The 11,800-nt window shown below is 51.8% G+C and overlaps 2 protein-coding genes across 8 annotated transcripts in view; one reads left to right on the top strand and one right to left on the bottom strand.

The window, feature by feature from the left end:
* The window catches only part of RALGPS1 (Ral GEF with PH domain and SH3 binding motif 1), a 221,240-nt gene that overhangs the window by 108,159 nt on the left and 101,281 nt on the right, over positions 1 to 11,800 (top strand). The window lies entirely within an intron of this gene.
* The window catches only part of ANGPTL2 (angiopoietin like 2), a 36,001-nt gene continuing 33,203 nt past the window's right edge, over positions 9,003 to 11,800 (bottom strand). The window contains 1 exon segment of the mRNA XM_006768543.2: positions 9,003 to 10,782. Coding sequence (XP_006768606.1) covers positions 10,583 to 10,782 — 200 coding nt within the window. The 3' untranslated portion in view covers positions 9,003 to 10,582.

Below are 11,800 nucleotides of genomic sequence, written 5' to 3'. Positions count from 1 at the left end.
AACCATGTGGAGCTAGGCTCCTCCTTCCTTAGCTGGGGGAGCACAGCTCAGGGGTGGAGAAAGCGTTGTCAGTGCCACAAAGAAAAGCTGAAGCCCGCATTCCGGAATGCCTGCTCTGGAGTCCATGGGCCATGCCTTTTCTCCTCCTGCCCGATGGCCACATGCTGCAGGGGCCGGCTTGTTGCCCTCGTTCCCCACCCCAGGAGAACCTGTGATCAAGTTTCCCCTTCTCCGAAACGAGGCATCCTCTCTCTCTGGGGCCCAGCAAGCAGGGAAGCACTGCTTCTGACTCATCTCAAACGTACCTCTCAGTCAGCAGAACCATCACAGACACCCGTGCCCCATGTGAAGGAAACCTTTCCATGGTTCTGTAGAGTGGTCAGCTGCAGCTTACCTACATGTCTCCCTCCAGGAGAGAACTTTGCCTTTACTTTTGCAATCTCAGGATGTGTTCCCTTAAAATTTACATTTCTCAGTCTTGCTTCTGAGACTGGGGCTTCATAGCCTTGCTCAATTTTTACAAAAAGTCAGTGAATGTTATTAACATCCCCATTTTATGAATGAAAAAAACACACACCATGATTTGACTTATGACTTACCCAATGTCATATGCCAGGCGGATACCAAGTTTAACTCAAGACTTCATGCTGTGGCTGGGGTCCCACCCAGCCTTAACGTATTCATCCTTCGTTTACCATCTCCATCCCTCCGTCTCCATGGAGAGAACAGTGTGGGAGGGAAACACGGTGGGAAGGGATGTTTCCTGCATGCTTTGCTGCCCGGAGCTGAGCACCATGTCACATTTGTCCCTTCTGGGCACAGGGCGGGCTTGCAGTCAGCTTCTCTCTGGGTCATGGAGTTTAGTCTGATCCCCCTAAAGGAGGTGAGAGCATAAGCCCATTTCGTGCAAGAGGAAGTGTGTTTTCCTAGAAGGAATCTGTATACTCATCAGAGTGACTGCTCTCTTTGACCTTCAGTCTCTGGGTTTCTAATTAGAAGTTCATAGTAATAATAATAATGCAATAACTCATGTTTATTTTTTCATCATGTGAAAGCTGAGCATTTTAGTCTCATTATCTCATTTAATCCTCCCAGCCCTCCTTCCTCTGAGGGAGGCACTAGTATTTTTTAATTTATTTCACAGCTGCAGAAGCTAAACCAGACCCATGCTCAAACCCAGGTCTGACCCAGTGCCCAACCACTAACCTTAGGCCAGGCCGGATGTTCTCTCTGGGAAACCAGGAGAATGGGTGAGAAGGGGAATATCTCCAGGGACTCTCCTGATAGAACAGGGGGTTGAGGTGGGAGTCCAAGGGCCCTCCCAGGGTCATCAGCCAGCCCTAACGAAGAAAAGGGTTAGGTAGAGGAAGGACTAGTGAGTTTCTCCATCCTCAGGACTAACCTGGGGCCATTGGGATGTCTCCTTGCACTGTTTTCAGAGAGGGAGAGTTAAGACAGCCCTGGAAATCTGAAAGGTTTTGTGTGGTAGTTGGCTTATAAGATGGCGCCTATGGTCCCTGCCCCTGGTACTTGTGTCCTTGTGTAAGCCCTTTCCCTTGTGCATGGGCAGAACATAGTGACTTGCTTCCAACAAACAGAATGGCAGAAGTATTGGGACGTCGCTTCTGAGACTGGGTTATAAAAAGACTGTGCCTCTGTGTTAGATGCCTGCTCTCTCTTACTCTTTGTTGAATCACACAACCTGGGGGAGTCCAGCTGCCAAACGCTTGGCAGTCCTGTGAAGAGGCCCATGTGGCCAGGTATTGAGACCTACCAACCACCTGGTGAGCGAGCTTAGAAGCAGACTCTACCTAAGTGGAGACTGGATGAGCCGGCATTCCCAGCCAATAGATTCACCTCATCACTTGAGACACCTTGGGCCAAGGACATCTAGCTAAGATACATGCAAATTCCTGACCCACAGAAACTACAAGATAATCAATGTTTATTACTGTAAGCTGCTCACTTTGGGGGTAATCTGTCGCATAGCATTGGATAACTAGTACATTGCACAATCTTTATCACCACCCACATTTATTACTCTGTTGCCCCATCTGCATTGGGACAACATCAGCTGTAAACCAACACGTAAAAGACCGAAAGATTGACCTGCAGGGCAGCAGGAAGTGCTCGGTCCCTCTGAGGCGCTCATTGTGAGGGTGGAAATCCTGTAGGACAGAGGGTGTGGTTGCACTTAGAGAGGTGATGGGTTCTTGCACCTCTCTAAGGAGAAAGGTGCCAGCGAGGGTCCTGAAAGGCTGCAGTCCCCTAGTCATGTGTGTGTTGGCCTTTGGAGTGCAGTGTCCAGACCTGCAGAGGCCCAGGAGGGCCTGCCTCTGGGGAATGAGGCCGCAGGAAAGGCTGTGCTCGGGAGCAGATTAGGCACCCACTCATTCTCTTAAGAACTTATTAAAATGGAGAAGTCACACGATTGTTATAAAACTCATTCACACTAAAAAGAAGTCCATAAAGTAAAAAGCGAAAATCCCTTCTTGTTCTCCTGCTTCTCAGACGCAACCACTGTTAACGGTGGGCGTGAATTTTTCCAGACCTCTTAATCTACTTGTACACATATATGTGCACAGGGATGTGAGAATAATACTGTGCTTTTTAACCAAAATGGGGATGGGCTTTTTATACGTATTGTTTGGTTGCATCTTTTTGTTCCACTTACAGTGTCTTCCATGCTCAGTTGCAGGTCTGACAGAACCTCATTCTTGCCAATGGCTCCGGGCTCCCACCGATGCGTGGGTGACTGGGTAGTGCCTGGGTGCGAGCTCATTTGTTTAGCTGTGCCCCAGCTGATACACGGCTAGGTGGTTTCTACTTTCTCCCTTTGACTGATTGTGTAGTGGGGACGATCCTCACACATGTGTCTTCACGTGCCTGTCAGAGTATTTTTGAAGCACTGGATGCTGGGAGTGGAATGGCTGGGAAAAAGGCAACTCGGGCTGTTGTTCTGATGGCTGCTGCTGGGATGCCCTCGGCAAGGGCTGCAGTGATATGTCCAGTGGCACAGTGTGGGCAAGCCTGTGTTCTCCACTCTCCAATTCTAGATGTTACCAACCATTTTCTAAAAAAATATATTTTTTATTCATTTCAAAGAGGAAGGGGGAGGCAGAGAGAGAGAGAAACATCAGTGATGAGAGAGAAACATCGATTGGCTGCCTCCTGCGTGCCGCCCCCTCCCCCCCTACCCCCCCACTGGGGATGGAGCCCGCAACTCAGGCACGTGACCTTCTGGTTTATAGGTTGATACTCAACCCCTGACCCACACCAGCTGGGTAGCTCAGTTGGTTAGAGCGTCCTCCCCATACACCAATGTTGCAGGTTCGATCCCCGGTTAGGTCACATACAAAAAGCAATCAAGGAATAATAAATAACAAGTGGAACAATAAATTGGCGCCCCCTTAAAAACAACAATAAGTAAATAATAAATACAATGATAGGTGAAGATAGCATCTTGTTTTCATACACATTTCTCTCCCCACCAATTCATTGTGCTCTTGGAAGAAAAGCTGCTTTTCTACTCCAAACATATGTTCCCTGGGCTCTCTGGGCCCAGGGTTAGGCAGCCAGGCCTGCAGGCCTCCTGCCCAGCTGCTCAGCCGCCCCCTGCTCTTGCTTCTGTGTCCTGGATATCTGTCCTTAATCCCTCTCCGTGTCCCGACACAGCCCTGCGCTGCCCTGACAGTGAGGAAAGGATGCTGGCTGTTGGTTCCGCCGAGAGGAGGTTGATAGAAGTCCCTCCCCGGGCGCACTTGCCTGGGGCTTGGTCAGCATTCTGGGCTCCAAGGAGGCTGCCTGCTTCTTCTGTATTTCCCCCCAATTCTGGATGACTAGGGCATTGGCCTCTGTCATCACAGAGCCCCAGAAGGGAATTCTAATTCCATCCCCTCTACATTAGCTGCTCTTCCAGGCTCTGGACCACTCCCAGCTCCCCTAAGGGTCAGGGCAAACATGGCCTGTCTACCTTGCCCAAGGAGCTCTCTTCTACTGTGAGCGGTCCCTCAGCTTCAGGAGGGCTCCTGTGCTAAAGCAGGGGCGAAGGGAGCACCCCTCGACCAGCCCTTGCAGCCAGATGTAGCAGGACCAACGAGCCGGGGGTGGGACCGCCAGATGGGCCACCACCCGGAGGTGCCGCGTGTGGAAGTGCTTGGGGAAGGCTGCACAGACGGGAGGGGTTATCTCTGTCAAGGTCACAGGTATAGGCTGAGCTGGCCCAGGATGCCCCAGGTCGGGAGAGACAGGACATTTGGATGTCTTCGCGATGGTTGATACGAAGGCATTGTGTCCACAAGTGGCAACTACCAGGCTGGGGCTGGCTCAGGCCTGACTCTGGGTTCGGAGAGGTGAGCAAGCCCCAGGTTTGAAGGCATGGAGATGGAAGATGAGCCACCACATCAGGGACCCAGTTACCAGAGCATGTGGACCAGGACTTCCACCAGGTGGAACTGGTGCATGAGGTGACAGCCAGACCAGCCACAGTGGGACACTATGAGTGCCAGAGGGTGGGGTTGTGGCTGTAGGTTGTAGGACAAGCAGCTCTCTTGTCCCACAAAAGGGAGGGAGAGAGGCAGGGCCCAATAGCTTTAGTCCTGGCAAAGGGGTGGGAGCCCCAAGGAGCTGTGGGATATTCCCCATCACTGCCCTCTGTTATTCTGTGCCCTGCCCACTGCTCTGAAATAAATTGGGGAAATAGCCCTGGGCTGGCTTTCTGACATCTGGGGACCTCCTGTCCATCCAGCTCCTTTTGCACAGACAGGCTGGCTGGCGATCTCACATACCCTCTCCTGGGGCAGGAGGCTCCATGCTGCCAAGATTCTTAGCCATACAAGGGGGTGATAATAGGTGAAAGAGGGTCTCAAATCCTGAGTGTCCCAGGCAGCATGTTCCTGGGCAAGTCACTGACTTCTCTGAGCCTCAAAGTTGTGTCAAAAGGAGGGTAATTATAGAACCCACCTCAGCGGGTTGTGGTGAGAGTTTAAAGAGACATGCGTGATGCCCCACAGAAGGTAGCTGGCATGAATGTTATCCAGAGCAGAATGCTGCCAGGAAGACCCCCACCGTGGGGACCTGAGACTAATCCATAGAGACTATTGAGAAGCTCAGTGTATCCAGGAGGGGCAGGATGTTTAGTGACCTAGGTGGGCCTGGAAGGTTGGATGTGCTTTCTGGGGTAGGGCTGGGGTCAGTGTGGAGGGCTGGGGAGTAGGACACACTCTAACCAGCAGTAGGATGGAATTCATCTAGCAGAATACAGTCCCTGGAGGGGATGGGGACCAACAAGAGCTGGGATATAATCTTAGGTATAGACCCAACCCATGACCCCTCCTTTTCCGGGAACCTGGGAACTGCCCCACCCCTCCGCCAGCATTGAACTCCACAGCCCTGTTCATTTCGCCCACTCTGTGCCGAGGCGGACACCCCCCAGGGGCCAGGCGGACCCTCAGGCCAGAGTTGACGTAGGGATGGAGGGGTGCTTGTAAATCTGCTGGCACTCAGAGGACATGTGAGCTCAGAATTCCGGGCTGCGAAGAGCAGATGGACGCACACTGAGAAACAGAAAGAGACCCGCAGGCCAGGAAGAGGAAAGGGAAAGGGAGAGGAGAAAGCTGCTGCTTTGCCCCTTGAAGGCCTTCCAGGCCGTTCCTGGTTCCTGGCCCTGGTGAGGCCCAGCTGTGTCCCTGCTCATGGCCTCGGGGGATACCTCGTGGCCTTACGTAACCAACTTATTAAATGAGCTGGACTCAGTCAGGTGTAAGAAGAAACCTACTTTACTATTTCCCCAATGTCCTTCCCAGCCTACTCTGCAGACTAGTTTTATTCCCAGCGACACTGAAAACTCATCTGTCTGCTGTTAGGCATGAAAAGGCCCCGTTGTTGCCTCCTGTGTGTGCAGAGGATGCAAATTAACAGTCACATCCTAACAGTCACGTCATTCCAGACAGTCCAGTCATAATCAGAAGGTTGGATTCTAGAGCCAGACCAGACACTGGGAGGCCTGGCGGGGGGAGGGTGGCCTGGGGGGGAGGGTTCAGGAGAGCCTTCACTGGCCCCTAGGCCTGCTCCCCCCACTTGCCTGCCTCACCAAGGTGTGCCCTTGGGGCTGAGGGGGAAGTGAAGGGTAAGGGGCCATCTTTTGTGGCATCTAGGACTTGTGCCCACTCTGTCTTTTTCCCTCTTTGCTATCTTTTCTCCCTTTTGGCTGCTGCTGCTTCCAATTTGCCCTTCTGGCCACCACTGACTCAGCTGCCCTGAGGGGTGATGCTTTTCCTCCAGCTGATCACTTAAGACTCCTTGATTCGCTCCTGGGCCTCCGGCACGGTCCCCACCCCCACGCCCCAGCCAGGCTGCCCTCTGGTTCCTAGGAGATCTGGGACCTTGCTGTCCTTGCCCCAACATGGGCTTGCTGTTTGCTCCCAGTGCGGCCAGCTTCTCACTGCTCTCTGCCTCGGGCCTGTGGATGCGAGGCATGAGTCAGGTGGTCATGCCCATGCTTGCCCATGCCAAACTCTTGCAGTGGTCCCTTGAAGTCCTTCTCACTTGATTCAGGGTGAGGGGAGTACCCCCCATCCCTGCAGTGGGGGACAACTCACCCCCCAAAGTTTTCTGCACTCCTCTCTCAGGCTACGGGTGGGCAGTGTGCTTATGCTGTAGAACCAGTCTGGGGCCATGCCCTGCAGAGAGGGTTTTGCATGTGGGCTATAACTAGCCGTAGGAGTCTGGATAAAACCAAGGCAGAAAGAGTGCCCATTTATCATTTTGTTACACTTAAAATGTCCCCGTTTTTGTTTAATCCAGTTGTCTGGCTTTCTCTTAGGGTAACCAAGAGAGTTTACAAGACTGTAAAACAGATGAGGTGGCCTTGGGGAGTCATGGGAGGCCCTGAGCTCCCAAAGAGCCTCTGTGGGTCATGAGCATCGTAAACATTGTTTACATAATTTGAAGGTTTCTCTTTCAATCTTGTTCATACTGGCACGGTTTGGGGGAAGGTCCTGTTGGGGGTCGCTGGCTTGGAGAACACCATTGTCTTCCTGCCACATTCCCCACACATGCCCAGCAAGTGGGTGCCCTCCAGTGACCAAGGTATTGGCCCAAACTGGGACGTGGGGGTTTGGCCAGGTTTCACTGACTTCCTTCTGGGTCTGGAGGTGCACTCACCATGGAGACCTGAGTACCAGGAGCACTCCTATTTCTGGAGGCCCTAAAGGTCACTGGAAGGATGGGTGAGGAGGAGGAGTGTTGATGCAGGGGTGCTGACTGGCTGGCGTGTTTGCTGGTGGGGAGCAGCTCGCTGGGCCAGTGCACTTGAGCACAGCTCCCTCCTGTCTCCTTGCTCTCTCCTTTGATGTCCTTGGTTTGCTAAGCTGTCTCCCCCCTCCCCATTTTGCTCTAAGGAGAGTGGGTTCCACATCTCTGATGGGCTTATTCCTTCCTCCTTCCCTATAGCCAGGCCATTATTTGACCAAGACTCAGATTTGGGTGCTGGGTTGGGGCTGGGAGAAACAGCTGGTGTCACAGCCTGCTCTAGTTTAGGGGCCAGCTCACTGGTTTAGCAAAGGGTGGCTCCACCTTGTCTGGCATAGCTGTCAGAGCTCAGACCAATGACTGAAGGTTGGACCCTGTTTTCCTCTACCATTGACCTTTCCATCCCCCACACTCCACTCCAGGTATGTGGGGAGGGGTGGCCGTGGTCTGGGCCAAGGTCAAAATAGCTTCCAGATTCCACTGTGACCCCCAAAACTGACTAGGGGTTTGGGAGAAAGGAGCTGAGAACCTTCTGGATTAACTGCTGCTGGGTGTTTTTACCAGCAGTTTGACGGTGAGCCTCACTTTCTCTTCTGTGAAGTGCGAACACCTCCTTCACAGGCTGCTGTGAGGTCACATAAGAAAACAGAAGTGCAATTCCAGGCCCACAGGAGGTGTCAGTAAACACCAATCCCCAGCTACAACTTGGCCAGAAAAAGCTCCCATATGTTCATTAAGAAGAGGATTGTTAGGTTCAAAGGTATAAGGGCATTTAAAATTTTGATACATACATTGCCAAATTGTCTTTAAAAATATTGAGTCACTTTATACTTCCATCCAGGGTATATAGAGCACATATGTCTCCATTTCCTTGTCTACATGGAGGTTGACTGTTTTTCACCTTTGCCAATCCAGTAGGCACCATGAGATGGTTTTGGCTTGATTCAGCGCACCACTCTAGTTATTACTGAGGCTGGAGTCTTTTCTTGTGTACTGGCCACTTGTGAGTCTTCTAATGTGTTCGTGTATTTCACCAAGTTTTCTGTCACAGTGTTTGTATCTTCTTAATTTGGAAGAGTTGTTGGTGTAGCATGAGTATTAATTCTGTATTTTTCTCTGGTTTCATATTTGCCTTTCAATCTTAGTCATGCTTGGTTATTTGGAGGGCAGAAAATGTGGGGCTTTCTTGGGTTATGTCCCTTAACCTTTTCCTTTATGGTTTTGGGTTTCCCCATCATGCTCTAGAGATGCTTCCCGGCGCATGGACTTGATTTATAGGAAGGTGGTTCTGGCAGTTAGTGTAGAAGTCGGTTTGGAATGAAGGGAGGAGCTGAGGGTTGCAATAGTGGAGGGGAGAGGAGAAGGGCACCTATACTGAGGCAGAGGGGAGGGATGGATGGACCTTGATGAGGGGGAGAGAGGCGTCCTTATTTTTGACCCGAGCAATTGAGTAGATGGTGCCATTTGGCAAAATGGGACTAGACCTGGAGGAAGGTGTTTAGGTGTGACCACATGCCTGTGAGGGTCTCCAGACGTCCAGGACAGGACGGTGTAAGGGGGTGGAGCACCAGAGGATCATTTTGGCCCGAGGTGCTGTCATGGGACTCCTGGGGCATGAGTGGAAACCAGAGGCAGGGAGGGTGGGATTTAAATGACTGGTGTGTGTCCCTCCTGCTGCATCTCTTACTTAAAGAGGCTCTTATATCAGAGGTCCCAGGAAGGCATTCACAAACAGTGACACACAGTGCAGATACATCCAAATAGCACTGATGGCTTTATTGCAGATTTGTGCCATTACAAGGATAATCTGGGAATATATTTTTTAAAAACCCTCCCTGTTATATACACAAACATGCTACATGGTACACTTTGCGAGAATGCTGAGGTAATAGGCACACACCCAGACATGGACAGTACCAATGTTCCAACGGCTTGCACGCCCCCACCCACTCACCCACTGGGAGGGTCTCACCTTGACTCCTCTCCTGCTCCCGCTTGGCAATAGTTCCGTAGGACTGAGTGTGACCCTCTATGGCCAACAGGACTTGGAGAGCCACCTCGCTGTAATGCAATGAACAAGGGGGCCGGTGGCCCCTGGTTATTCAATAACTCACAAGAAATGGCCAGTTCTCATCTTTGTGGCACCTGCATTCTCCGGGAAGTGTAGTTTGGGGATGAGACACGGACTCTAGTTGGCCTGAGAGCATGGGCCTTTTGGTCTGCAGCCATTTGGGGTCCCAGTGGTCAGATGATGACTTTTCTTTCCTTGAGTACCTCCTGGGCATGGTAGGCTATTATTTCTGTGAAGGTTAAGATGACATGTAGGCTAAAGTGTGACTGGGAAATACAAAACTGTGAGTACATTATCTTTGTGACTGGTAGTTAGCTTTGGGCCTGGCCTTCCCTTTCCTGGCCAGAAACCTGGAGCCCCAGCTGTCTCCTCCTCAGAGGCTGAGGAATCTTTCCTAGAAGGAGAGGAGGGTGCGACAGAAAGGCAAGGAGAAGAGCAGAGCAGAAAGGTGCCTGGAAGTAGAGTGAGTGGCCAAGGAGTGACCCACACAAGGGTTTACTGAATGCTGTTGAGCGAATGAGTAAGTGGAGGGGTGGATGGACAGATGGCGAAAGTCCTGAGAATAGGGGGCGTATAGAAACAGAGATGGAGGGGGATTTCAAAATTGATTAGGTGCCCAAAGGGGTTCTTAAGTTGGAAACCCCTCTGAGAGAGGATCGCGCTGTGGACATTTCTGGAAGGATTCAGCTCGTGGACGCCAAGGACTGATATTTGAATGGGAGCGGCACGGTCTGGTCTGCTCTTAGACACAAGCACCGCGACTCAGGAAAGGCTTTCTCCAGGAGTAATGATGCTGGTAAGAGCGTCAGCACGCGAGGGTTGACTGTGTATTTAGGTATGTAAGGCAAACCTCTGTATGTATCTAGATATATTACATGTGCCATATATCTAAATGCATATGTATGTGGCATACACTTAGGTGGGCAAGATCGGCTCATACACGTGTATATCATGAAGGTATTTTGCAGTTGTGCTTTTATTGTAGACCTTAATTTATTTAAAGAAAGACTGGTCTGCAGTCCCGTCCTGTTGGGAAACGCGAGGGTTGTCTGGTGTGAAGGAGTGTAGGGACAGAGAATACTGTACTGTTCAGGTCCGTGATCTGCTGCAGTGACTGGGACAGAATCCAGGTCCCAGTCCTCCAGGTCCCAGTCCTCCTGGCTCCGGTGAACTGGCGAGGAGTTGCTTTGTGTCCTGGGCCTGCGTGGGGGCGGGCAGGCTCCCGGCAAAGACCAGGCCACGAGGTTGGAGGGAGCTGGCTTAGTGGAAGGTGTTGGGATTGGGCCGGATCATCATCACCACTTTCTTGAGTGAGTAGGAGCCTCCTCGGAACTCAGCCCAGTAGACCCCATCCTGGTAGCGGCTCCGGTAATGGCCCCCGCGGTACCAAACCCCGTTGAGGTTGGAGTGGGCGCAGGCATTATACCACCAGCCTCCCTTCTGGTAGTGGGCACAGTTTCCTGCAGAGAGAAGGGAGTGAGAAGGTTTCAGGGGAAGGGGCTTGGTTTTACCCGTGTCCACTGTTTGCTTGGGGACTTTAGCAGGACCCTCTCTGGGGAGCCTTGGGAGCAAGAATGCCTGAGAGGTGGACCAGGCTTCAGGCCTGCTCAGACCTGTCTTTGAAGCTCGGCCTTCTGACTGACAAGCTGTGTGATCCTGGGCCAGTGACTTAAACTCACCGAGCCACCGAATTCTCATTGTAAAAGGAGGATAAGCAACGTCTCCCCACAGGGCTGCCTCCCCACAGGGATTGAATGAGGGCACATATTTAAGCACTTAGCTCAGAGCTTGGTGCAGAGGAAGCGCAGGGGAGGACCCCACACCACGGGTTTGAACAGAAAACGGAAATGACCTGGGTGGGTGGGGGAGAGGCAAAGGAGTTTTCTTAGGAATTTTTTGAAGAGTTGAAACTGTTGGGTCAAGAGTCTTTATAGAATGACAAAGGAAGTGCTTGAGAGAAAATTCCTCTCTATTCCTCCCCAGCATGTATTCCAGCCAAATATATACTTTTAGTTCATAAAAGAATGATATCTTATGAAACTTCTGGCACTGTCATAACATTCTGGATTTTTCTGCCAAGGACAAGCAGTTTGGAAAGTGTGGGCAAGGGACAAGCGGTGTGCAAGGGCACCGGCTTCACAGGGAGGAGGAGCCCCATGTGCTTGGGCTGCTCTTAGTTAAAAGAGGGGGTCCCCGGTTTCCTAATCAGGCCTAGGAAGCAGGCCCCCACTCGGGGGAAGGGCTGCCCCAGTCAAATCTGTGGGTTGGGGGCCAATGTGGCTGGCGGCCCTGCTCCAGCTGAGGCTTTGGGCTGAGGCAGAAAGTGAGGGAGACTCAGCCCCAGGCGCCTTGGGGCCCAGCCCAGCCTTCCCAGCCCTCAGGGAAGAGGTCGGCCTGCTGACTTGCCAACCAGCTAGGGCAGTGGTTCTTAACCTTCCTAATGCCGCGACCCTTTAATACAGTTCCTCATGTTGTGGT

This window comes from Myotis davidii, unplaced genomic scaffold (assembly GCF_000327345.1).
Source record: "Myotis davidii unplaced genomic scaffold, ASM32734v1 scaffold142, whole genome shotgun sequence".
NCBI lineage: Eukaryota > Metazoa > Chordata > Mammalia > Chiroptera > Vespertilionidae > Myotis > Myotis davidii.
This window is presented reverse-complemented; position numbering and strand designations above follow the sequence as displayed.